The 27,309-nt window shown below is 45.7% G+C and overlaps 2 protein-coding genes across 6 annotated transcripts in view; one reads left to right on the top strand and one right to left on the bottom strand.

Moving 5' to 3' along the window:
• Positions 1-12,628, top strand: part of SIMC1 (SUMO interacting motifs containing 1) — an 82,464-nt gene extending 69,836 nt beyond the window's left edge. Inside the window, exons 8-10 of the mRNA XM_026511010.4 lie at positions 3,395-3,551; positions 3,657-3,741; positions 12,120-12,628. Of these exons, the coding sequence (XP_026366795.1) occupies positions 3,395-3,551; positions 3,657-3,741; positions 12,120-12,382 (505 nt within the window). The 3' untranslated portion in view covers positions 12,383-12,628. The remainder of the gene's footprint in view (positions 1-3,394; positions 3,552-3,656; positions 3,742-12,119) is intronic.
• Positions 12,629-13,053: 425 nt separating this feature from the next.
• Positions 13,054-27,309, bottom strand: part of KIAA1191 (KIAA1191 ortholog) — a 28,283-nt gene continuing 14,027 nt past the window's right edge. Inside the window, exons 1-9 of one of the 5 annotated variants that reach the window (XM_026511011.4) lie at positions 26,594-27,203; positions 25,420-25,532; positions 25,067-25,153; positions 22,483-22,661; positions 19,085-19,211; positions 16,866-16,990; positions 14,927-15,033; positions 14,591-14,733; positions 13,054-14,480 (exon numbers count right to left, since the gene is read on the bottom strand). In XM_026511011.4, coding sequence (XP_026366796.1) covers positions 14,272-14,480; positions 14,591-14,733; positions 14,927-15,033; positions 16,866-16,990; positions 19,085-19,211; positions 22,483-22,661; positions 25,067-25,094 — 918 coding nt within the window. In that variant the 5' untranslated portion in view covers positions 25,095-25,153; positions 25,420-25,532; positions 26,594-27,203 and the 3' untranslated portion in view covers positions 13,054-14,271. Of the gene's footprint in view, positions 14,481-14,590; positions 14,734-14,926; positions 15,034-16,865; positions 16,991-19,084; positions 19,212-22,482; positions 22,662-25,066; positions 25,154-25,419; positions 25,533-26,593; positions 27,204-27,309 lie in introns of those variants that run through there. The other 4 variants (XM_048224429.2, XM_026511012.4, XM_044388585.3 and 1 more) reach the window with 4 other exon arrangements.

The following is a 27,309-nucleotide window of genomic DNA, read 5'->3' on the forward strand; positions in this document are numbered from 1 at the left end:
TTTCGCAGTGCCCAATGTGCTGTTAAGCCTGTCAAGTGGTCTTTTTTTTTTTTTCCCCCATTTCAGGTGTTGTATTTTTCAGATCTGGAGTTTCCATTTGGTTCATTTTTATAGTTTTCGGTTTCTCTGCTGATTGGTAGTCCCCACCTAGTCACTCATCTTGGTCTGTTGGTTCGTTGGTTACTCTTGAACGTATTTATAATAGCTGTTCTAAAGGCCTTGTCTACTAATGCCAGCATCTCTGGATGTTGTTTGTTCATTTCTCTGGACATTTTGCTCCTGGTTATGGGTCATATTTTCCTGCTTTTTCCCTTGGCTAGTAATTTTTTGCTGTATGCTGGATGTTATAAATGCTGTGTTGTTGAAGGTCTGAAATTTGCTGCCTGTTTTTTTAAAAAGTATTGAGTTTTCACAGACCTGTACCCCTGAAACAAAGAATACATTATATGTTAATTATATATATATATATATATATATACATATACATATATATATATATATTTTTTTTTTTTTTTAATAAAATGCACCATGGTGCTTGAGGAGAAAAAAAAAGGGGGGGGGGAGAAAAAAAGAAAGAAAAAGAAAAAACAAAGAGTATTGAGTTTTATTCTGGCAGACAATGGATTTTCTGGCAGATTAGCTTTTTCCTGTTGAGGCTTGTTTCTAAGACTTGTAAGGGTGGTTCTAAAGCAGCCCTTATTGAAGGGCTTAGTCTTGAGGCTTAGTCCTTTTGGGGTCTCAGCTGAAGGCCCAAGCTGTTCAGTGAGGTTTCTGCACTCTGGCTCATTGAAACCCCAGGGTCTCTCAGCAGCAGGAGATCTCTGGAATCTGCACTCAGCTCACAGCCCTCCAGTTGCTGTTCTCTCTCAGGCTTTCGAGCTTCTTCCTGCACATGTGCCAAGGGCCTCTTACCACACATTTCTTGAGCTCCTCCTCCTGCAACACAAATTCCAGCCACCTCAGCTGTCCTGACCATCAGTCTCTTTTTGCTCTGCCCAAAAAGCCCACTGCTTTCTGTTTGGGACCCACACTTTCCTCTGCCTTAGGAAGTACCCCCCATAAGAAATCTGGGATAAATGTGGGGTTTGCCATTTTTGTTTCCCTTCTTTTAAGAGTAACAATACTTTGAAGCAGCTTGTCCAATGCCTGAAAATGATTATTGCATATATTTCTCCAGTTTTATAGTTGTTTGTGACAGGAGGGTGAATCCAATACCAGGTATTCTATGAATCTGATTGTTAGCCTTCCTCTATATCTTGTTTTTGAAATTCAATTTTGAATTGCTATAGATTTTGTACCTCCATTTCCTACTATGGCCAATGCATTAAAATTACCTTTTTGTCCTTTGTATATCTCTGAGTTTGACACTTGTGAATTATAAAACCAAGACAAACACGGGTCCTGGAAACAAAATTAGAAGAGAAAATACAGTTTGAAATAAAAGGTTATTGAATAGAAAAACCATCCTGTGAGAGAAATAGGCCAAATACAGAGTAGAAATTAGACTTTTTTTTTTTTAAGATTTTATTTGTTTATTTGGGAGAGAGCAAGAGCATACAAGTAGGAGGAGAGGGAGAGAATCTCAAGCAGACTCCTCACTGATCATGGAGCCTGATGCAGGGCTCGATCCCACAACCCATGAGATCATGACCTGAGCCGAAACCAAGAGTTGGATGTTTAACCTACTGAGCCACACATGTGCCCCTGGAAATTGGACTTTAAAAAGAATTTGGGGAATATCTTGCAAATGTAATCATTTGGAGTTCCTTACATCAAAGAAGGAAATTTTGTGGGGTACCTGGGTGGCTCAGTTGGTTAAGTATCTGACTCTTGATCTCAGTCCAGGTTTTGATCTTGGGGTTGTGCGTTCAAGTTCTATAAAAAAAAAAAAGAAGAAGAAGAAAATTTGTCAGAGAAGGTATGTGGTGTTTTTCGAATCATTAAAGAAATAAAATGGATTTTCACAAATACTGTAGACTTTTTAAAACTTTTGAATAGTAAGAGGGAAAGGTTAAAAATATTCATTTTGCTTGATAAACTTTGCTTTTCTATAAATAATATATATGCCTGGTGCAAAAGAAAAGGGAAAGGGAGAAAAGAAAGTAAAAATGAGTAGATACTTTATGATTTATCATTTTTATAAATGGCAGTGGCACAAAGAACCCCCTATTTTTCCAGATGTTGCAAATCTACAAAGGGGGAAAATGTTGTAGGAGAAAAACTTCTTGGATCAGGGCTAGCTGTATTCCTAATTGCTGTACCTCCTTACGTGCTCACACGCTGTGTGCTTCCAGAACTGCTATGACCCACAGACCTGACAAGAACTGCCAAACAGACCTTTAAGCTAACACCTTTGGGCAGTCCTGATATGCACCCTGTGCATCTGAGATTTATAACATAATTTGGAAGTTGACATTGCTTTTAGAACAATGAGCTTGAGGGCCACCGGGGTGGCTCAGTCGGTTAGGCATCTGACTCTCGATCTCAGCTCAGGTGTTGACCTTGTGGCTGGGGCAGGGTGGGGGTTCAATGCTGGGCATGAGCCCACTCCAAGAAAACGATAAATAAGATGAGCTTGATTAACCTTCCCAAAGCACAGCTGCAGTTTTGTAGCTCCCCTCTCAGATTCTGGATATGCCGTAGCCCACCTTTGCTGGTCAAGTCCTGCACTGGGTAAAGTGACAAAGTCAAGGGCAAGTGTCCCTCTGGGACTCTCAAGTCCTAGACTTGAAATTTAAGAAGCTGCAATGCCCACAGCTGTGTATTTTTTACTTCTTTCTTTTTGTCCAGGTTTTTCCCCTCTGGTGGAATGCCTCCTGCCTTGAGCCATTTTCCTCCTCTTAGACCACTGTCCCGTGCCTCCTTCTCCGTTAGAAGGCCACTTCTAGTCCCCTGAACAAATGTACTCTCTCCTGCGCGTATCTCTGGAGCACCACAGGCAGCCCGCGTACACGTGCACTGGCCCTGCACTTTATTTCGGTTCCCGTTGAGTACCTTTTGCCTCTGGTCAGCAGTCAGCTTTTTGAGCTTTTTTTTTCTTTTATTTATCTTAATATTCTTTCCTGTGCCAGCCAGTGTCTGGCACATTGTGGACATTTAGAAATATTTGTTCCGAGTATTAATTCTCTTATAATATGAAGTTAATCTTTTCAATGTATCCTAACTTTTCTTTATCAAACATCAAAGACTTTTCCCTCCTTCTGGAAGTTGTTAATTCATGAACAAACCCATCTCTGCCCCGTTCACAAGCTTTGTGATTTTGTAGGCCTCTATCCTATTCCTTCTTAGCCATCTCTGTTTTAGGGCAAAGGTTAGAGCTTTCAGGGGGAATTGTGGTATATGTGCCTGGAAGTGATAGTGGTGATGATTAACCCTCCTTCTCTTCTCCACGCAGGGAGATGTTCTTTACTACCATGGAAAGCCACCTTCTGCGCTGCAAAGTGTTAGAAATCATATTCCTCCACAGCTGCGAGACGCCCACCCGCCTGCCTTTGTCTCTGGCCCAGGCCCTCTACTTTCTGAACAATTCCACATCACTGCTCAAGTGTCAGGTACATGCTTCCCTGCCTCAGTCAGGCCTTGAACACCTTTCCCCTCACCCTTGAGCATGTAACGGAAGAAGGCACCTCCTACCAACTGCTTTCACTTCTCCGCAGTCGGATAAAACCCAGTGGCAGACGTGGGACGAACTGGTTGAGCACCTGCAGTTCCTGTTATCCAGTTACCAGCATGTGCTAAGAGGTAAGCAGCGCTCGTTCACAAATAAGATTGTGTGCGAGTCTCACGGTGGCCGTTGTTATGAATCGAAGTTACGTGGGGGATTCTAATTTGTTAGCCGAAGTAAAGCATCGTTCCTTGGTTATAACTATAAGGAGCAAGGAATGACATCCTTGGAATCACGGCTATAGAACAGAGGAGCTCGCAGGTTTTTGTTATGGCAGATAATACAGTGGTCCTTGCACTTATTAGGTTGTACAGGTAAGCAGCAGCCATCCTACCAGGAGAAGTATTCTGGGATGACCTGATTAGCCCCGGCATCTTACCCTGTCTGTCACTCAAAGTCTTTGTTGGGTCATTTGCTCATTGACTGTAGACGTTGTAAACATCCGTCAGTAGGATGCAAACCCAGAGCAAATCGGGACAACATAAAAGCTTACATCATGCAGGAGTTGTTAGGCGCTCTATAGTCTGTGAAAGGACTTTACTCAAGTCCCAGGCGAAGCCGGTGATCAAGGAGGATCCAGGAGAGTTAGACTAATTAATGCTGAGGAAGCGAGTATTGATGAGGGTAATAAAGGAACAGCTGCTTCAAATGAGAGTGATTTTATTAGCCAAAGATTAACGAGGCCCTTGTTCCAAATTACTGACATAATTATTAATTCCAAAAGGAAAGACAGTAACTTTTTTTTACAGATTTATTTATTTATTTATTTATTTGAGAGAGCGAGGGAGAGCACTTGCATGTGAGCAGGGGAGGGAGCAGTGGGCGAGGGAGAGAATCTCCGGCACACTCCCTGCTGAGCACAGAGGCCAAAGTGGGGCTTGATCCCATGAGTCAGAGCTGAAACCAAGAGTCAGGTGCTTAACCAACTGAGCCACCCAAAAGATAGTAACTTTTTAGGGGAGAAAACATATTTCTCTTAATGTGATGCCCTGAGAAGGACACGTCATCACTTACGTAGTGTTCTTGCCAAAAATCCGTGACCTGAATCTAATCACAAGGAAGCATCAGACAAATTCACACGGAAAGACCTTTTACAAAATCATTGGCTTGTACTCTTGAAAAGTGCCACTGTCTTAAAAACAAAGTCAGACCAAGAAACTGTTCCAGATTGGCAAGAAACTAAAGCACATTAATACTAAATGCAAAACATGATCCTGGATGGGCTCTTGAACCAGGGAAAAGAAGCTATGAAGTATGTTATTGGGATGAATGGTGAAATTTAAATGGATTAAATAATAGTATTATACTAATATTAAATTTCCTATTTTTGATAACAATCCTGGCTTATGAAGATAATTGTCCTCAGTCTTAAGAAATCCAGAGTGAAGTATTGAGGGATAGAAGGGCACAATGTTCAACTTATTCTCAAACAGTGAGGAGGGATAGTACATATTTATATGTAACTGTATGTAAATATATACATTTATATATAATACACATTTTATATTTACTTGCCGTGATCATGTTGAGGTTGAATTTAGCTCAGTAATGGCACTGGGGAAGGTACGATAGCCCTTATACCCTCTCAGGCCTGGAACTGAGGAAACTATTGTAGACAAATGTAAAAAACAGTACTGAATTTAAGACAGAAGGTCTGAGTTTGAATCCCAACTCCACCACTTACTCTGCTAACTTTATGTCTCTAAACCTCATTTTCTTCTATGGAATGGGGATGGTAATATAGAACTTTTCAAGACTGATTGTTAATAGACGTGAGAAAAAATAGTGAGTACGCAGTCAATGTTAGTTGAATCTCAGCCTGCCTATTTGCCCAGCCGGGAGTAGGCTGCGAGATGTTCATGTTTCAGGCTCTTGTAACTAAAACTTCAAAGTGCATTGTCAAGGCCATGACATTTGTGGTTGTGTAGTTTGTGTGTTTTTTAGCACCCTCAAAAAAGGGTACATGTCCTTCTCAGAACAAAGGCCCAGAGGCAAATTCCATGTTGTACTTGGCCTCATCAGGGTTTACATAATTGTTCTTTTGGAGATCAAGCAGAAAGTTTAATATTAAAGCAGCCAGGTTTTATTTAAAGTTCACCTTTAACACTCCTTGTTTACTTCGTTTTTGCTTCCCAGGGAATACAGCTGGGCCTTGGGCAATAGTGACTTAAGATGGACATGAGATCCACTTTCATTCCAGAATATTTTTATGCTTCCAACAAGGGAGAGGGAAGCCTTAGACCAGTGTATATGGACCAAGAATAAATGGGGTGTGTTCCAGGGCCATTTTATCCTTAACATTCTCTCTACTTTCTTTGGAGACCAAGAGTTAAGAAGGAGAAAAAATATTTAGAACCAATAGTTTGGAAACTATGTCCTCCAAAGAAGACAGCTAAATGGTACCCTGAAATGGTCAGTGTCCTTGTCAGTGGGCTTTTTACTCTGAGGGCTCCTTAGTCCTCTCTGCCCTCTGCAAGTGGTCTGCAGACATTGTGGAGGGTGTTTGGGGTCAGCCTGAGCTGTCCAGCTCCACGGGCAGAGGAGGAAGGCAAGAGGTTGGGGAGCCCAAGCTTGTCCTTTGTTGAGGGGAACATCTTAGCATGGGGGAAGAGAAGAAGGAAGGCTGGGTAAATTCATACACCCTGGCATATATAATCTGGGGAAGGTGAGTATCATCCCCTCTTTACAGCTGGGGAAGCAAAGGCTGAGAGAAAAGTAAGTACAGAGCCAGATTCAAACTTAGGTCTGTTGCCAAAGTCTGTGTGCAATCAAAACACGCTGGAAGGAATTACTGTTCTATGAAATCACTGGGTGAGATTAGAAGGTGAGATTTTAAGGAATTTCCAACTCCCTGTTTTCTAAACTCTCTGTACATGATTACATTACTTTTGTGCAAACCCTTGACCTTGGGGAAGGTATATCCTGAAGCCCCATCCTTCGTAAATACTTCCAAAGAAGGCAGAGCAGCCCCATGGAGGCACAGATGCTGGGCTGCCAGGTCAGCTCGCATCCTCTGGCTGAGAGAACCGATCCCACCATACCCCAGTTCCACAGCCATGCAGCTCAAGTTGGGGCCTCAGCAGATTGCAAATCGCTTTATGCCAATGAGTTTTCCTGATACTTGTGAATTGTTAATACCTCTTATTTTGAAATTATGAGTGCTAGGAATTTAAATAGACAGTACTTAAAGGAAGAAAAACACCTGCTTTTCCTGAATTTTACTTGGCTAGACAATTTAGGCAGGATGGCCCACAGAAGTCAGACCTCAGTTCATTCTGAGGAGAGACACAGGGAGCCTTCCTGTAAGGAGCCCTGTCCAGAGAGGAGAGAAAAGCAGACACAGGCAAGTTCAGGTCAATTCATATATTTATTTAGGCAACAAATATTTACAAAATGCCTTCTGTGTGCCTGGCTCGTTGGGAAAACTTCAGGGAGTAAGACCAACATGGCCCCTGCCCTCACAGAGCTTACTGTGAAGAGATTGACCCTAAACAAATAATCACATAAACAACATATAATTACAAGTAAAATAAATTCTCTGAAGGAAAGGAGAAGTGCACGAAATAGGAGCACCTAATCTAGTTTTGGAGGGACCCGCAAAGGCCTCCCTGAGGAAGTGGTACTTCAGCTGAGGTAAGAAGTACTTGGGGGACACCTGGGTGGCTCAGTCCATTAAGTGTCTGCCTTTCACTCGGGTCATGACCTTGGGGTCCTGGGAAGGAGCCCGATGTCAGGCTCCCTGCTCAGTGGGGAGTCTGCTTCTCCCTCTCCCTCTGCCCCTCACCCCCACCCCCTAATCATGCTCTCTTTCTCTCAAATAAATAAATAAAATCTAAACAAAACAAAACAAAACACCAGGACTGGTGTTAGCCAGGCAAATAGGGCAGTTTTCCAGAAAAATTAAAAATAGCATGTCCAAGGGCCCTAAGGCAAGAAGTTGTTTAGTGAGTCCAAGGAACATAGAACAAGCTAGTCAGACTGGAATGTAGAAAGGTAGAGAGCAAGGGGAGAATAGCACAAGATGAGACTAGAATAGTAGATGGATAGGGCATGAAGGGCCTTCTGGGCCATGTTAAGAAATGTCAACTTGATTCCAAGAGTGAAGAGAAGCCCTCAGAGCATAAGGTTGCTCTGCCCGAGGTGTGGCAGGTAGTTTGGTGGAGGACCAGAGCGGTCCCAGGAGGGGTCCTGGTGGCAAGGGGGTGGGTTTTGCAGCGGGGAAGGCAGTGGATGGGACAGAAGCACTTTGAAGATCAGTTTGTCGGGGCTTGGGTGACTGAGTCTGAAGTATGGCTCCAGGGTTCTGCCGTCGCTGACACGGACATAAATGGAGAGAGATCTGCAGAGAAGACAAAAAGCACAGTGTGACTGTTGGGTTGGAGATTCCTAGAGTGTTGATGATGATGATGATGATGATGATAAAATAATAATAGTTACCCTAGGGGGTGCCTGGGTGGCTCAGTCAGTTGAGCGTCTTACTCTTGGTTTCTGCCCAGGTCATGATCTCAGAGTTGTGAGATCAAGCCCCGAGTTGGGCTCTGCGCTCAGCATGGAATCCGCTTGAGATTCTCTCTCTCCCTCTCCCACGCCCCCTCTCCGCCTCTCCCTGCTCTAAATAAATAAATTAATTAATAAGTTAATAAATAGGGGCACCTGGGTGGCTCAGTCGTTAAGCGTCTGCCTTCGGCTCAGGTCATGATCCCAGCGTTCTGGGATCGAGCCCTGCATCCGGCTCCCTGCTCAGCAGGAGGCCTGCTTCTCCCTCTCCCACTCCCCCTGCTTGTGTTCCCTCTCTTGCTGCCTCTCTCTCTGTCAAACAAAGAAAGAAAATCTTTAAAAATAATTAATTAATTAGTAACTTTAAAATAATAATAGTTACCCCTAGTAACCTGATCCAGGAACCTAATAACAATACTGTGAGCCAGAACATCTTGCATAAGGTGGTATGCTAAACCCTTTACATAAATCGCCTCACACAGTATTCCCACAGCCTCTGATGTAAGACCTCTCATGCCTACCGAAGCATAAAATCCAAGGCCTTGCCAGCTGGACCAGAATGGCTCAAGTCCACTGGCCAAGAGTTCCTCCCCCTTGAACAGTGCTTGGATGGGAACTGCCAACATTTGCCTCTTCGAATGTCCTGTATTACTTTAATGAACTCCAAAATCTTCTTGCTCCCACCCCAAGTCTTCCCTATTCCCCTGTTCTTTCCATTCCTTCAAAATCATTTTCATAGTTTTCAGAGTAGCATATACCTGATGAAAACTACATTTTACTAAAAGACTTTTGTCCCCCTACAACCATTCTCCACCAGTAGCAGAGTAAAATAGAGCACATTACCTGGCTAAAAACCCTCCAGATGCTTCCATTTGCTCTCAAAGGCCAAACTCCACATTGTTCTGTGGCCCAGCCTACCTTCCAGTCTCTACTACGGCTTTCCCTTACCACCCAGATTTTATCTCTGGTTCTCAAAACAAGCTTTTTCCTGCCTCAGGGCATTTACACTTGCTGTTCTCACTACCTGAACTGCTTTTCCCCTAGACCTTTGCACAACTGCCTCCTTCTCATCCTTCAGGACTCAGCTAAGAGGGCCTGACTAGAGTGGACTGCTTCCCTCATCCCCCCAGTGCCACTGTTTATCATGGCATCCGATTTATTTCTGTGATTGTACTCGCCAAAACTGGAATTGTTTCTGTTGGCTGGTTTACTGTTAGGTTTCCTGCAACTAGAATGTCAGTCCACGGGGGCTGGGCCCACATCTCTAATTCCACTGTCTTGCCAGAGATTAGCCCACTTCCAGTTGCATCGTCGGTGCTCACTGGAATCTGTGTTGATTGAATGTTGAAAGGGCCCTGATAGGACATCTCAAGGCAGCTTTGCTCCCTGTTTCCTTTTTAGACACGCTGTAGTGTGTTTGTTGTACTTTTTTTCTCTTCACAGTTAGGCCCAGTGCTATAAATTTAGAGGGAATTTACCTGAAGGTTGAAGAAAAACATTTTGAGCATATTAGTTGAAAATGTAACCTAATCCATTGCTTAAAAACAAGTTTATTCTGGGGCGCCTGGGTGGCACAGCGGTTAAGCGTCTGCCTTCGGCTCAGGGCGTGATCCTAGCGTTATGGGATCGAGCCCCACGTCAGGCTCTTCCGCTATGAGCCTGCTTCTTCCTCTCCCACTCCCCCTGCTTGTGTTCCCTCTCTCACTGGCTATCTCTATCTCTGTCAAATAAATAAATAAAATCTTTAAAAAATAAAAAAATAAAAATAAATTAAAAAAAAAAAAACAAGTTTATTCTGTGTTTCCCAACTTTCTGGATACGATGTAGTTGAGTCGTAGAAACCCTGCTGGAAGAGTTGCCCTATCCGCACCCCCTAAACAGGGCGATGGAGAGAGGGGCGCCGTAGTGAATGCCGGCGCTATGGGGGTCCGCCTCCTCGGAACTCTGCTCAAGCCATTTGCTTTGTCCCTGACCTGCGCTCCTTTGCCTGGACTCCGTGTGCTTCCAGAATCCTACTGGGGCTCATCTGTGGATTTGGATGAGAGACCTTTATAACTTCTTTTACTTTTCCTCAATATTTTTATTTTTGGACCTACAGAGGGTTGAAAGAACAGTACAGTGAACACCCATTTACCTTTTATGTTGATTTACTGGCTGTTAACATTTTACCACATTTTGGTTTATCTATTCATCCACCTAAATACTTTTTTTTGAGAGTTGAGAGTAAGTTGCACCATCATAATCCTTCATGCCTATAAGTACTTCGGCCTAAGGATAAGGATATTCCCATGCATAGCACAATTCATTATCACACTCAACAAATTTATCCTTAATATTCTCTAACGTGTCCCAGGAATATCCTCTGTAGGTGGCTGGTTTTGTTTTGAGCCAGGCTCCAGATATCACACACTGTGTTTGGTTGTTGTATACTCTTTGGTCTCCTTTTACATAGCTCCCCCCCTTTCCTTGTCTTTCATAATACAGACATTTTTTAAGAGCCCAGGCCAGTTATTTGGTAGAATATCCCATAACCGGGGTTGTCTCATTATTTCCTCATGATCAGAGTCCTCTTAAGTCCTGCTGGCCGGAACACTGAATAGCTGAAGGAGTACACTCCTTCCCGGTACACGGCAGCAAGAGGCGACACTGTCCGTTTGGTCCCATTATTGGTGATGTTAAGTGTGATCATTTGGTTAAGGTCGTGTCTATCACATTTCCCCATTGCTCTGTTATTAGTTAAGTAATCCAGAGAATAAAACTTTGAGACTGTGAATATCCTATTCAGCCTTTCACTCAAGGGTTTGAGCACCCACTGATGGTTCTTACCTGAATCAGTCATGACAACAGTAGATTGAAAAGTGGTTACTTTCTAGTTCTACATTGCTTCTACATTTCTTAACTGGCCTTCTTCTGCAGAAAGGATCTTTCCCTTCTTCCTCCCTTCCTTTTTTATTTATTATGGACTCGGCCCTTTTTAAAATTTACTGTGTATAATCCATTTTTGTCATTATTTTTTATGATCATGACCAAAACGTAGCCAGCAAGAGACCTCTTCACACTGACTTGTCCTTTTGACTTGTTCCTGTGTGTGTGTATGTGTTCCCCACTCTATTTTTAAGCATTCCCTTACTTTCTTATAAAAGATGTTCCAGATTCACCTTGTAATTTCCTTGCCATGGTCCTAGAATTGGCCTTTCCTCCCAAAAAATTCGGGTTTCTCCTGGTTGGGAGTGGGGGAAAGCATTAAGAAATCAAGATCTGGGTGCCAAGCATACCGATTATTACTGGGGTACCTGCTTCTAGACCCTCTGACAACAGAGCTTCTAAATGGCGTACTTTTTTTTAGAAATACAAGTTCATAGCAATACTTCAATTTCCAGTCCCTCAACATTCTTCCTCTCCTCCTATTCCGTAACTGAATCACTCTCCTCCCACAGCAAGAACACTTATTTTGAACATGGATATATTTATTTGGTCTATCATACAACATACACAAAATTGTTTCTTTTAACAGAATTACTACAATTGACCAGCACAACAACAATCTAAGAAACCAATTCAGTATTTCTTAGCAATTCTTTTTATACTTAGACTCAATCTCCCAGATATTAAAAATTCACGTGGGTCTTTTTCAAGTGGTTATATTAACTTGAAGTATAGTTGTTGCATTGTTTAATCTAGGGGCATTGCTTAAATCAACAAAGGGGAAAAACTAAGACAATTTTAATTTGTACGGTTTTAATATGCAAAACTTGAGGGCCAGAGAGAACCAAGAACAAAGGACCTTTTAGAAACCGAGTGACCACAGATACTCAAATGGCCTTTGACTTGTACTCCAGTAACCACCAGTCCAGTCCTTGCCCAGACCCTACCTACTAAACTTGGCCTTCATCTTCTTAAGTCATAAAGGAATAAAAAGCAGTTCAGAAGAGTTCAGCTGACTTTTTCCCTCTTGCAGAGCACTTACGGAGCTCAGTGATTGATCGGAAAGACTTAATCATCCAAAGGATTAAGCCCAAGCCCCAGCAAGGGGATGACATCACGGCAGTGGACGTGGAGAGGCAGATTGAGGCCTTCCGCAGCCGCCTGACCCAGATGCTGGGGGAGCCGCTGGCGCCCCAGCTCCAAGACAAAGTGCACTTGTTGAAGCTCCTGCTCTTCTATGCCGCGGACTTGAACCCTGACGCAGAGCCTTCCCCCGAGAACCGGAGCGGCCCCTGAGCTCCTTCCAAGCACGGAACACCAAGAATACCTCCTGAACTCCATCTCCGACCACTTGGAAGTTCTGAAAGTATCTGAAGTAGTGAAAAATCTTATAGGACCAAACCTATCGTATTTATCTGTAGGTTATAATGACTTTCTAACTCTTTAGTAAATATCTCTTTTTGATAGTCCATCCTAGCCTGTTCTCAAGTATGGCTTAAATATACAAGGTGTATATATTTTTTAATAAATTATTTATCTATACTTTTTTGGTACAGGTAATACTATATGCACTATATGTTTAACATTTCCATTCAATATGTGAAAAAAGAAGCCCTCTGCTGAACAAATCTGGGCATCAGTGTATGTCATTCAAGGTACCGACAACCTGTTTCAGAAGAGAAAGATCTACTCATTTCTCCCTGATGGAACACAAACACCCTATATTACGGCTGTTATGTTGCCTATGAATTTGACTTTGTGGCCAGTCTATTAAGATCTACTGTCATGGGGGTGGGGGGTAGAACAAAAGGATTGAGTGTTACAAATAATTTGATGTTAAAAGGATACAATAAAAAGGCAATGGGTCTTCAAAATACCAAGTTTACCGCGCTGAGGTTCTATGACCGTGAGTAGGCAGGATGTAGGGACGACTCTTCAAAAGACCAAAAACAAAAAAGCTATCCACATTTGAGAAGCAGTTTAAGAAGTTTGTTTATTGTCAAAACAAATAAGAGATACAAGCATAACAGAAGACACAAATAAATTAATTTTTGTGATCATTTTAGACTCCAGGGCTTCTCTATGGAAAGGTCAGCTCAGCTCCTAATGTAGACATGATAGTATCCGAAACAAAAAACAGTGGGAATCTGAGACTGTGTTTAAGACGATGACTGAACACATACATGGTGAGGAGAAATAAAGTGGCTTCCTTAGTTCCTTTCCTCAGTAACTTATATATTTATAAAAGTAGGCAGCTCTTTCTGGGGGATGATAATTTCATATAGAAAAATTTAAAATTCTTCCACTTCCCAGAAAAAGAAAAATGTTTTATGCCTGGCCTGAACAAGAAAATCAAACTAGGGTGATGCTAGTTTCACATGAACTTCAAGGCTACCATCTAAATGTAGGTACCACCTTGTGTGTGCTTGAAAAAAGTTTAACATCCATTTATCTACACCAAACCAGTAGACTGAATTTTCTCCCTTAGGAAGTTTTCAACCCAATTGGAGGTAAATTAATTTGATTTTAAAAGTGCAAAATAGGATATGCAAGACTAGTGTTTGTTCTGTGACACATAAAAGCGAAGCACCCCTCCGACAGCACTGGCCAGAGGGGCTCTGGTAAGTGGCTGCAGGACGAAGTGACCCGTAAGGCTACCAAACGCAAGGACGCTCCAGTTTCAGCACAGGAAGGGGGGTCCCTGCCAAGTCCGGCTGCCGAACAATCTCAGGCCCCCCAGCTGACAAGCCTGGAGCACACAGAAGTGCACAAAGGGTCAGAGTCTCAAGTAGCTCGGGCACGCCTCTCTTCCAGGCTTTGTCCATGCACATGGTTACAGTGGCAAAGAAATCAGGAAGCCTCAGTTCCGGAATAACACAAACGTTATTTACCCAGTAAGCAATGATCAAAGTTCTCGTCTAAGGTAAATGATACAAAAAGGAGTAATGAGGTCCCCCATACATCACTGCTGGGATTATTTAATTTAACTTTAAACCACACAAAATGGCTTCTTCCACACAAGGACAAGCTTTGCACTAACATTTCTCAAAAACCAATTATATCTCCAGCTCTAGCCTCGGTTTAAGAGATTAAAAAAAAAAAACCTTTCCTATGTCAAAGCCAAGATAAAAGGGGAGTTGGGTATAAGATACCCTCTACCCAGAGTCCCTGGAATACAAAGAGCTCTAGAAGCCGGTGGGCGTGAGCACATTTAAGTCACGGGGTTTGAGATTATGGGTCCGTGGTGGTGGTTTCTTCCCTTCCACCACTGGGATGTCCATCTTGGGTGGCTTGAAGGTCACTGGATCTTCAGCCATTCGGGTGGCCTGGACACGGATCAGTTCCATTGGAGAAGGCTTCTGGGCTCCTCTGTAAGCCTGGGTGGCAAAGCCTCCTACAGAAGTAAACCAAAAAGCAAATTATTTCAAAATTAGTAGGCAGCCCCCAATATACACGGTAAAATGCCATTCACGTGGGGGTTTTGTTTTGAAGGAGCTGCCTTACCGGAATCAGACTTCTGGAGAGATCTTGGTCCAAAGAGGCTCCATTTATCTGCCAAGTTTCTGTCCTTGTCCCCACTTGCAGAATCCATGGTGCCAGGATTTGGGCCAGGTAAGGCTGTGGAAGAACCAGAAGTGAACCAGCCTCTGGAAGAGAAAGAATAAAACATATCATTATATCCCCTTCCTATGCATCTAGAAACGTCTCATGCCAACAGACTGGGAACTGTCAACTCCCCCTGCTCCCTCTGAAACCACAGGCTTACACTCCACTTTTGTATGCAGCACTAGCTTTTCTAGAAGCACACTGCAGCTCGGGAGGCTCACAGGAGAGGCTCACCTGGACTTTTGCTTAGGGGAGGAATGGGGGGTGCTGCTTGGGGTGGATTGGGCTGAGGCCGGCTGCTTCTCTTCTCTGGTTATCTCTCCACTCTGTAGCTTTAGTTTCTGTCCAGATAGGTAAGAAGAGAAACTTTTTAAAAATGAGAGCAAGTATAAAACAGCTGGTTTGGGTGTAAATAATTTGGTTCACAATTTAACTTCAGGCAAAAGGAAACACAGTAGGTAGAATAATTTTGGCTTATAGAACAGATATTCCTTTGACTTTGCCATACTAGACAAAATTCCTTCTTTAAGAGAATCCATTCGTTCTACAACATATCTCAAACAGCTCTGTCCTAAACACCACACTAGAGCTTTGACTTTCAGAAAAGGAATTTTCCCACACTTCCCCAGTAAGTGGAAGAACCAGAACTCAAGCTGTAGGCCAAGTTAAGTAGGGCCTTGAACTCTGAGGCTGCTTCTGCCAGGTACAAGGGCTGCCCTTCCAGGTGTCTCAAGGCACACTATTCCTCTCGGGCTAAATGCTTTCTCGGTGGCGTCTGTCCCCTGCTCTCCCCTTTTCCCTCCCACGGCCAGTCACTCTGGGTTCCCTGGGCATTGTAAACACACCTCTAAGATACAGACCAGCTGTCTAGGAGGGGAGAGACAAGCCTACTCCTCGGTTCTTCTGGATCAAGGCACCTCCACTGTCTCTGTGCTCGGGGTCCAGTAAGCCCAAGCTACATTCCAAACAAATGAGCATGTCTGCATGTTCTCAAACGCTCACCATCTCAATGTCTGGAAGCTGGCTTTCAGCCATCCTCATGTTCTGCTCGTGTGGCCAAGATGCAGAAAGTGGGCCAAAGTCAACTCCAGTGTTACAAAGAGTGAGCTGCTCAACGGAGGGATCCTGACTCACCCCTATCCCGGGGACTTCTCAAAGACTGACAGCAGCCCCTCTCCGGAACTATGTATCTTGTCTGAGAGGTTAAGCTGGTCACCAAGCCAACCTTGATCCCCTATGGCAGTGGTTTTTAAACTCAGGACGCGAGAATCATCGGCACGCTGTGAAGTGCGCACAGTCCGCAGCGTCTTCCGTCCTTGCCCACGGGCCACCACATGCAGATTACCGCACGCTCCTCTACAGTGTAGCGTGGTCCCCTCGTGAGCCCCTTCAGAAGCCGGGTTCTCAGACAACTTTCGAATGTGGGGGGAAAAAACACCAGGAAATAGGGAATCAGGAGACTTGAGTTCTAGTACTGTGACTGGTTCAATACATGACCTTGGACCTGTCTCTGCATTTATAGGATATAAAGAATAGTCTCTCCCTCCAAGGACTAACACAAAGATTGAGTGAACGCAAGGGCCTCAGAGGTCACGAGGCACTATTAAGTACCAACTGGTACTCCCGACAGAAAAGCCCTTGAAACTATGTCATTCATACGACTGTTCAGTCGTCACTAACCTTATCAAAAATTATTCTTCGCTCACTCCAATTTTAGAAATGAAAAGGCAGAAACATTTCAATTCTACACTTGACTTTACACGATGCTCCTTTCCCACTGAAGTGTCACCTCTGTAAAGACTGCCAATTCTCCTGTCCCTCCCAGTCGGTCACTCTGGTACACAAAGTACCTGCTTCACTGTCCGCAACGTGCTCACACACACCACACGCGTAAGCTCAGGGTCTCAGCCGCGCCTCCTGCCCATAAGGAAACCAGGCGATACCCCCGCTTCATAGATGGGTAAGCAGAAACTACCAGGCTAACAGGTTGCTCTGGAGCTTTCAACCAGAAAGCGCCACCACGGTGGGACTGAACCAGTTCTGAACTGCTCGGCCAAATCTTTCCACTGCTCTCCACAGCCCCCAGCTAAAGGAGCCGGAACGTCTAAGCACAGCCACATGTCAGGCTCTGAGTGGGGAGGGCTTTGTTAAAGTTCCTAAGAAACGAGCTTACGTGGAGCGCTTCCGCCACTCGAAGGTACTTGGTCTCCTCGGTGGTAAGGCCCTTGTGGGGTGTGTAGCCAGCATCGCTCAGCCCTGCCTGCTGCTCAAAACGCTGAATGCTCTCCTGGGTCTGTTCTGGGAACAGAGGAGATGACAGTCATGCCCATCCCCCTCTCCCACCACAAACTGGGGGAGTTCAACACGGACATCCGCTGTCCTCCCCAGAAGCAAGAGACCGCACTGACCATCTGAGGACGGGGGGTCCCCCAGACAAGCACCACAGCAGTAACGCTGAACCTCGTACAAACGTTCTCTAACGAGAAGGAAGCCTTCCCTCACACCAAGCTAGGAACAGGTTACTCCTAAAGGGAGTGCTGGATAACCTCCAGGGAAACACTCCCTACCTCCCTTTTATCTGTACGCTGACATTTTCTTTGTATTTAGAAACGCAACATGGAGAAGGCAGCTGACATTCAGAAAAGTGCAAGTTCTCCGGGCGTAAAGCTTTCTCAGACCGACTCACACCCCCGTCATCCACACTCAGATTTCCACCAAAGAGAAACGGGCCACATTTAGGCTGGATGGCACCAACATACCAATTAGATCCAAACCATAGAGAACATGCCTTGAACTAGCCAAGGTCTACGGATCCCACGTTTCTCATGTATGAGATCTGGCATCACAGTGGCCGGCATAACAGACGGGCCGAACTCAGCGTTAGGTCAGTCTGACCTCACATGTCATCAGTAAGTCCGTTATTCTGCGGAATGACTGACAGCTGCATGTTTGCTTCAACTGCACCCACACTGCATAATACACCCCTTCATACAGGAATGTGGCAGCTGGGGCCCAAAAGCCTAGACACCAGATGTCCTTTATGACTTAATCATTCCCCTTCTAAGGAACTCTTTTATTATCGTTAGAAATAGAAGCAAAGGAAAAAAAATGCATAAAGATGTTTTCCAGTCTTACCAGGTAGCCACCTGAAAATGCAAAAAGCAGGAAAGGATTTAATGAATACCAGGGATTTTAAATGCAGTTATTGTTTTGTTTTTAAGACCAGAACAACAAAGTTCATGGCAGTATTAGTTAAGAAAAATAGAATGGTATGTCTACTCTACCTGTGATTATATAAAAATATGCTTACACGGGGAAGTGACTAGACCAGACAAGCGTCTGAGTGACACAGCACGCCGCGCTGTCCAACACTCCGGACTGCTGACGAGCGGCCTTTCACTGAAGAAGTCACTACTGTGCTAAACGAGCTCTGACGAAGCTCTCGAACGCTGCCACGATACGTTCTCAAGCTGGCCAGATACAAGCAGTATTTGCTGATTCAAACAGTGCCTTTACGTGTGAATCAACAAAGAGCGCGAGTAAGAGTCTGGACTTTTGGTTCCTGGGTGAATTCTCCAGGAATTGCCCGAGACAAGCCGATGCCCTCCCGGAGCCGATAAACAAGAGCTTCCGACTTCAAAACTGAGCCAGCCAAAGAACCCCTCTGTGCTCTGCAGAGCTACTGCTGACGAGCGGAGCTGTGTACCCGACTTCCCACAGCGTCCAGAAGGCCCTCCAGAAGCAGCGAGTTCAGTTAACTTGCCGCCAGGTTTTAAAAGGGGGGGGGGGGGGGAAGGCAAGCTCTCTTGTTCCTGGTCTCATTAGAACCGCAAGCCACACATTCTTAGGGCTAAAGATGCTTGAGGCACCAAACTTGCCTCAGGTCCAGAAAGAGAAACAACTCTGAGCCTTTCAATTAAAAAAAAGAAGAAAAAGAAGAAGGAGCACAGGGCAGGTGGGAGACGCCTTGGTGTGTCAGCTTCCCCAGCAGAGCCTGAGACCGTCACAGCGGCAGCTCCGAGCCACCGAGCGCGGGGGCCATCGAAACCTCCCTCGGCCCGCCAGCCGGGGTCCTCATTTCATGGAGAGGGCAACTCCCAGGAGTTAAGTCCCCTGCCCAAGGCCACACTGACGCGCATGGGAAAATAAGGCTGTCACCAGCAAAGCAGCAGAGCGGCCCGGAATTAACTGGGATGCTACTATCTGGCGCATCTTCCGCCTCAGCGGACCTTCAACAGCAGCGTCGGCAGCCACGCGGACAAGCGCCAGGCAGAGCGGGGACACGGCAGGCGAGGCGCAGGAGTCGGCGGACTCCCCCCGCCGCCAGCCTGCAGGAAGCCCCGACTCTCCCCACCCCTGCTGCCTTCTCCTCTGAGGATGAAAAGTGCTTACTTGTGATCAGAGAATTCATGATGACGTGCGTAGCTTTAGCCTTCACCACAGGGGCCTTGTCCACGCTGTCGGTGGCCGATGGCTGGGTCGCGGCAGGGGAGGAGACACTGGCCTCCCCTTCCTCCGCCTGTTCAAGAGAGGTAAGGAGGCGCTTGAGCAGGGCAGGGGACTCGCACAACCAAATTCACTCCTTTGGGGAAGAAGTCACTGCGATACCTTTCATCTGATACGTGAGGAAATATCTGAAGGGGGACTGGTTGTCTCTACCCAATTACACAGGTATTATCCGTGGTGACAACACACAGAGACATTATATGATAGCGTGAATTTGTCAAAGGGGAAAGGCAGAATTTGAAACTCCAAGGTCTACTACCTTCCCAGCCCGTCTGTGCAATGTTCCGTACTATCGGGTCCCTAAGAATGCAGAGCAAACACTTTCTACGAAGCCCCGACCCCGTACCAGGCACCATGCTGGCTTTTGCGTAATCACTGCATTTGCTAAGTGGTTCTCAAACTTTGCAGAGCATCACAATCCCACGGGAGGACTTGTCACACAGACTGCCAGCCCCACCCCAGAGCTGGTTCAGTGAGGGGGGCGCAGGGGGGCGGCTCAAGAACTCATGTTTCTAACGAATTCCCAGGTGATATAAATGCCACTAGTGCCCGAGACCACACTGTGATGCCCACTGCTCTAAAGGTTCACGTAACGGTCTTTTAAAACAAACCCCCCCCCAAAATCTAAGTAGCTCCCAATCTTTCACATGAGAGAGCTCAGACATAGCACCCTCTGTAATCCAAACACCAGACACCATACTCAGGAGTAGCGAGGAGAAGAGAACTGTGTCTGTTCCGTTCTCTGCTTCTCCAAAGGGATTGAGGAGAAAGATGGTCCAAAAGGAGGACAGCAGAAGAAAGTACTGAAATGCTGCATCTCTGTTACGAAATAGGATTTACATCTTTTAGTCGTAACCCTACTCGAGTAAAAAGGATCTCTGGGGGCGCCTGGGTAGCGCAGTCGTTAAAGCGTCTGCCTTCGGCTCAGGGCGTGATCCCGGCGTTCTGGGATCGAGTCCCACATCGGGCTCCTCTGCTGGGAGCCTGCTTCTTCCTCTCTCACTCGCCTGCTGTGTTCCCTCTCTCACTGGCTGTCTCTCTGTCACATAAATAAATAAAATCTTTAAAAAAAAAAAAAAAAAAAAAAAAGGATCTCTGCTTCCTTACTTGGAGCGTGGCCGACGCTTTGGACACGGAGAGTCCGGACAAATGAGAGAATGCGTGTAATGAGTCAAGCCAAGCTTTCCTTGGAGAGAGCAGCTGTTCCAAACTGTCAACTGTTCCAGCCAGGGCATGAGAGAAAACGGGAAGCCCACCCCTTGCCCAGTGGAGTATGCAGCAATGAAATGGGTGTGCCCCATGAAAGCACTATCAGAAGTCATGCTTGGGGGCACCTGGGTGGCTGAGTCGCTTCAGTGTCTGACTCTTGGTTTTGGCTCAGGTCATGATCTCGGGGGTCGTTGAGATCGAGCCCCAAGTCAAGCTCCATCAGCACCGAGTCTGCTTGAAAGATGCTATTCCTCTGCCCCTCCCCCACTCGTGCCTCTTTAAATAAAATCTTTGAAAAAAAGAAAAAAAAGAAGAAGCCATGATTGTTTTCTGCCCTTGTCCCTTCAGTCCACTGCTCTGGCCTTGCAGCTAGGCTGCTCGGCCCTTTCTCGCTAGCACTGCCTCTACTTTCTACGCTAAATGTTTTCTCTTCAACAAATGACTGGGTCGGATTTCAGTAGATAACTGATCCAGGGAATCCGCCCCCGGAGCTATAGGGGAGGCTTTCATAGAAAGAAGCTCTCTATTTTGAGAGCTTCATGGGGGAGGGCAGGGGGCCTCACTGGAAAGGAAGGATTAAATACAGCTCTACCAAGTGAAAGTTAAGCAAGGAGCCAGGAGTCACACTATCAGCCACACACCCAATGTGTCAAGCCTTTTAATCCTCTTCTATGTAATCTCCACAACACCTCCATGATATAAAGTATTCTCATCTCTCAGACGGAGACACTGTGACTCAGGGGTGCGGCTGTGTCCCCAAGGTCACTGCTAATACATAGACCCTTAGGGGATTCACACCCAGGTCCGCTTCAGCAGCTGCTCACTGTGTACTTCCCGCCACACCCTGAGCTGTTACAGGGCTCAAAGTTCAGTGAGACTAGTTGCACGTTAAATGGCCTCACCTGAACCTGGCAGGCCTAGTTTATTCAGGCAGGCTTGGGGGCTGGAGTCAGAAGCGAGGGAGACACAGCCCCTCCAGTCAGGAAGCATGTCTGCTACACGCTTGTGAGAACCTATGAAGCCAAACTGCACAGAAGGGCTGGAGAGCAGATCAAGGTGCAACTGGGGTGCGTGAATGGTGTGTGTGTGTGTGTGTGTGTGTGTGTGTGTGTGTGTGTGTGTGTGGTGGGCCTGAGGAAAGAGGCAGCTTTTTTTTTTTTTTTTAAGATTTTATTTATTTATTTTTGAGAGAGAGAAAGCATAAGCAGGGGAGTGGAAGGCAGAGGGAGAAGCAGGCTCCCCGCTGACCAGGGCGCCCTATGCAGGGCTCGATCCCAGGACCCTGTGGTCATGACCTTAGTCAAAGGCAGATGCTTAACCAACTGAGCCACCCAGGCGCCCGAAAGAGGCAGCTTTTAAGGAGGATGGCAGTGGGAAGAGGCATCTGAGGCAGGAGGAACAGCATGAGGAAAAGCACAGCATGTGTTCAGAAAAGAGCCAATTTTTCCCCCAATCACTCAATGAACATTTTTTTGGAATCCATTTGATGCCAGGTTGTTCTGCTAGATACTGCAGATGAGAGTACAAAATTGGCCCTGGCCCCTAACCTCAAAAAGCTAATGGGAGGTGATAAAATAACGCAGGGATTATGGCAGGGTCCGTGGTAAGGGGCGAGCTCAAAGGGAAAGGTGGTGGTCTTATCGGGAGGATGGAGAAAAATCATAGAAAAGATGTCTGAGCTAAGATTTAAAGGATACCATTTATCAGGCGGCTGGAGTGGGAAGAGGAGTGAGAGAACAGGATGGCAACCATGAACACTCCAGGCAATAAGCAGTGTGACACAAAGACTTAAGAGCATGAGATACCCATTAAGTGCAAGAGATCTTAAATAATTTGCATGGCTGGATCACGGGGCAGGGGGATGACACAGAAAAGTCTCAGGTAGAAGACATGGCCATGCTAGCTTGAATTCACAAGGGGAAAAAGGCCCACCAACTCCAGCTGAGGCCTGAAAACATACAGGGACTGGTGACTGCCCAGTTGTATGGGGGCCAGGAGCCGCTGAAGGCTTCTGGAGCAGAGGAAGGAAAACGAAGAGGTTGGGCTTGCCAGAAGCAGTCAGCGGAGTCAGATACCTTGTCGAGGTGCTCATACTTGCGCTCTGGAATCACTGGCTTCCAGGGGATGCTGCCCATGTCCGATGGAGGAGGAGTCATGGGTGTAGGGTCCTCGAGGGCATCATCATAGCTGAACGCCCGGCGGTACATCCCGATGGGCAGGGACATCTTGCCTAGAAGCCCACTAGGCTCAAGAGCTAAGAACAGAGATACCTGTCAGGATGGGTTCAGCAGCTGAACACGCTAATATTTTTAAATTCATCTCTAGGCAGGAAAGCTCTGAAACACTCTTATTCTGGGACAGTGCAATGGCTCATTCCGGAATAGCTAATCCACTCAAGGAAAAGCAATAGTACTAAGTCCTTTCTTTATGCCTGACACTTTGAATTCTCCACTTTACCCATTCAGAAGCCCTGATCCATTTTTATGGAGTAGAAAAACAAAGTTCAATTTAAATTGACTTGAGCAAGCTCATACAACTTCAAAGTACAGTTTGGAATCAAAATCCAAACCTATCTGATTTCAAAGCTTATCTTCTTTATGCCACAGAAGCCACCCCACACAATCACCCCACGGCTCTCAACTCCTACAGGACTGAAGATATGAAGTTCTTGCTCCCATTTTATAGATAAGGAAATTAAGGCCTAGAGGTAAAGTGATTTGCCAAAGCTCATACAGAAAGTAGCCAGCTGGGGCTCAACTGCGAATCTTCTGCCTTCCCTAACTCTGCCAAAAGAATTTAAAAAAAAAAAAAAAAAAAAACAACCAAGAGTGCTATTACAAGAAATATTTAAAACAATTTGCTGTCCAGTGTCACCTCTAGTTTCGAGTATTCTGTATGATTTAAACAGCAGAGCCAATTTCCGTCACAGAAATTGCTCCTAGCACACTGCCGGCTGATCCTGCCATTCCTGTTCACTGGAACGCACTGGCAGAACGACCACTGTGACGCAGGCACCCTATGTACTTCAAGGGCACTCTCAGTTCTGCCAGACCAGGGAGCAAAGTTCATTTTGTTTGCCTGTTCATCCTTTCGCAGCAGAACTGACGTCCAGATCCTGCCTTCAGCGTGATGCTTTCCAGTGTAAAATTACACCGTAACTATCTAAGACATCCACTGCAATGGCCGTAAGTTCCAAACCAGCAAAGACACTTCATTTAAACAGCAAGGGGAACAAGCAGCTATCATTATTATTACTATTAATAATAAGTACTAACAAATCCACAGAAATAAAGAATTGGTGGTTGGGATGGGACAGAGGAGTCACTACTAATGGATACAAGGTTTTCTTTCTGGGCTGATGCAATGTTCTGGAATTAGATGGTGGTGATGGTTGTACAACCATGCGAATACACAAACACCACCAAATTGTTCACTTTAATTGGGAATCTTATCGTATGCGTATGCTCTCGATTAAAATAAACACATAAGCAAACATAATCATTACCGAATACCCTCTCTCGTTGGGCAACTACATCCCTCCTCTTACCCGATCCTCATTAAGCAGATATTCTCATTTTCCAGCTCAGGAGACCGAGGCATAGGTCTTAAGTGACACCCAGCTAGCAAGGTGCGGACTGCGTAACAGATCTAAGCCAGTGCTCACACTCTACATGCAACACTCTGTGCTCCCCACGCTACAAAGCTTTAAGCTTATGAGCGCAACCCTATGGCCCAGATGGTTACAGGGAGTTTGTGGTAATCACAGCAACAGTGAAAGACAAACTAAAACACGAACTGATGATGTTAGAGACCAGAGATGGATACACATCAGGAGACATGGAAGAAACTCCTCTATTAATCCACTTAATTTGGGAGCAATTTCAAAACATCTTAAAGACTCCTCCCTGCAGCCATCCCAATAGTCCTTCTAAAAATAATAAAGTCAGCTAAAATTCAGCAGGAAATATACTCCTACAGAGAGAGACCAAAAAATTGTCTGAGCACGAAATATACATTCATCACTAACTTTTAACTCACATTTTCACATATGTTTAATCTTCACAGCAACCTTGAGAGGCACTATCTCTTTACTGAGAATCAAAACTTGAGTGATTCATATTTAATTAAAAATCACTGGCCCTTCCCACTAGAACAGTCCTAGGAGGGATCAATAACTTTAGTACTCCAGAAAGTATTGCCCTAGGCAGGCCCAGGATTCATTAAATGTTGCTGTAAGCATTTTCCTAACTGCCCAAATTTAACCTGCCTTTAAATCAGGCTGGTGCCTTTTTGCCCAGACCTCCACTCTGCCCACCCCCAATCCCCTCCAAAAAGGGGAGTAAGTACAATCATCATTTTGGTACATATTAAAGAACTACAGAACTTATTCTGAATTCTTATATGATATCTGTAGGAAAGTGACAAATTGGGCATACCTTTAAGTATGAAATGACTGTTCTCTTTCAATTTAGGGTTTGGGTTCATACCTGGCTGGAGAGGTTAATAATATTTAAATGCTGCCAATGTATTAAGTTAAATACTTGCCTGGTAACAGAAAGTAATCATTAATATATGGTTGAGGAAAAAAAAAAAGTGGTTTCTGTTTAGCTTAAAACATTAAGGGCAAAGCAAGACTTTATCAAAAAGAATTAAGTTTACCAGGCACTTCTGGTTGTCTCGAAGCCATTGAAAGACTGGGATCCAGATGCTTTTTCTATATAGAATTCGGAGCTGAGTCCCTGCCACCTAATAAAAATAACAAAGGGCATTTTCTTACAGTGAACACCAAGGAATAGCTCCAGTGCTGTTCTTCCGACAGGCACACAGTTTTATGGCTTGTTTACAAGGTTGAAGCACACATAAAAGAGCCAACGGGTGACAAACATGCCAAAGGAGATTAAAAAAAATTTTTTTTTAAAGGAGAAAAAAATTTTTTAAAGGTCTCACCTGTGACTGATCTTAACACCTGTGATATGACAAAGACACTATACGTGGTGAAAAGGTCACCTTACCAGAGTGAAATGATGTGACGATTATGCTGACAGAGAGGTATTAATGAGGAACATTGTCCAGCTGCTGCAAATTAGCAAAGCTGCTTGGGAAGAGTCCATCCATTTCAGAGGTTCTAAGAATAACAAACATCCAGCATTGGTAGAGCCCTTCAGAGTCTGCCAAACACCTTCCTGTACGTTCCATATTCCCCACAACCTTGTAAGAGTGATTATACACATTTTTAAGTAAGTTAGGGCCTACTTAACCAACAGTAAGGGGCTATTTACCATACGGGTAAACTCATTCTTTGTTGCTAACACTAATACTCATGAAGGGTTTTATACCACACTTATCCTGGGTTTTAACCCTTGCAGCAACTCTGCAAAGCAGGCATTGTTTATCCCCTAAAATTTTAGAAGGAGGAAACGAAAAATCAGATGTGTTTATGTGATTTGTCCAAGGTCACAGGTAAGTGGCCCATCTGCAAAGCAGGCAGCTTCACCTCCTTTTTCAGGGGAATTAAAACAAAGCCCTGAAAAAGCCAAATCATTTGCGTTTCAACTTGCCACACTGCCCCTCTACCTGATTAAGTTCGGGGGACAACTAGTCAGTTCTTCATTAAAGAGCATCGCAGAAACCAAAGTTCAGCCATCCTCCGGGTCCAGGAAGCATTCCGACCCACATACATCCTTTCCACTTCCCCTTCCCTTTCCCTGTTCCCGCTCCCCCGCAGAGCTCGCGCAGCTCCTTCACGGGATGCGGAACAAAGCCACCAGGATCTGAAAGGCCAGGTCTGACCCAACCCTCCCCCTCACCCCGCGAGACTAAGGAAAAGGAGATTAAGGCCGGGGCCTGGCACAAGCCGAAGGTCCTCGGAGAGTAGGGCACGGCGGAGGCAGGGGGGTGAGGGCAAGGAGTGGGGGTCCCAGCCTAGGCCAGTCTGAGGAAGCCGAAGCGAGGCCAGGTGCAAGGGATGCAGGGGACCATCAGAGAGAAGTCCCACTGGGAGATCCCAGAAGGAGGGGTAAGAGAGGCAAGGGGCAGTCGGGCCGAGCTCTGCGTCTGGAGAGGGGAGAAGGGAAAGGGACTGAGAGGCCCGGGGCCAGCGCCTTGGTGGAGAAGCCAGAGGCGAACCCCTCCGGGTGCGCGAAGGACGCAGCCCCAAGAAGGTCCAGGCCCGGTCCGTCTGGTTACCTGTTCTTCCGCCGCCGCGGGGCTGCCTGCGGCCCGAGCTCCGGCACTAAAGAGGCTCTAAGGACCCACGTCTCACGAGACGCTGTGGCGCAGTAGGCACCCAAGCCATCGTGTGAGCGGCGTTATGCCCGTGGCGACAACGAAGGCCCCGGGCACCAACCAGGGAACACTGGCCGCCGGGCCGGCCGGCAGCCTTCCTGTAAAGCCTTCCGAGGTCTCGTCGCATCATGCGAGACTTGGCCCGAGAGGCTCTCACGGCATGCTGGGAGCTGTAGTCCACGGTCACAAAGGCTCCACTACTATAGCTGCAGGACGCGTCGGGGGACCGCAGTTCCGAGTGCGGAACCAGCCATCTCCCCGAGGAAAAGCCACCCTTTACCACCCTCCTGTGCCCTGGACTATGACAGGCTGAGGAAGACGGAGATGGCATTGGAGAGTGACACCCTCAAACCCGTTTCGCGGAGGTGAAGTTGGGGCCCAGAGAGACGAGAAATCGCTTGACTAATAAGAGGTGAAGCGAGCAGGCTCCCCCTTCCAGAAACAGCTGGGTTAGTCAGGGTTCATAGTAACAGCACAACCGAGGAGCACCTGCTCTCCCCTCGGTAAGGTGGCCCTAATAGCATTTCCCTTTTACACTAAGGAAAGTGACACTTGGAGAGGTGCCAGCTCAAATGTCACATCCTGAAGGAAGATTTCCCTTTTTTCCCAAATGTGTT

This window comes from Ursus arctos, unplaced genomic scaffold (genome assembly GCF_023065955.2).
Source record: "Ursus arctos isolate Adak ecotype North America unplaced genomic scaffold, UrsArc2.0 scaffold_15, whole genome shotgun sequence".
Taxonomy (NCBI): domain Eukaryota; kingdom Metazoa; phylum Chordata; class Mammalia; order Carnivora; family Ursidae; genus Ursus; species Ursus arctos.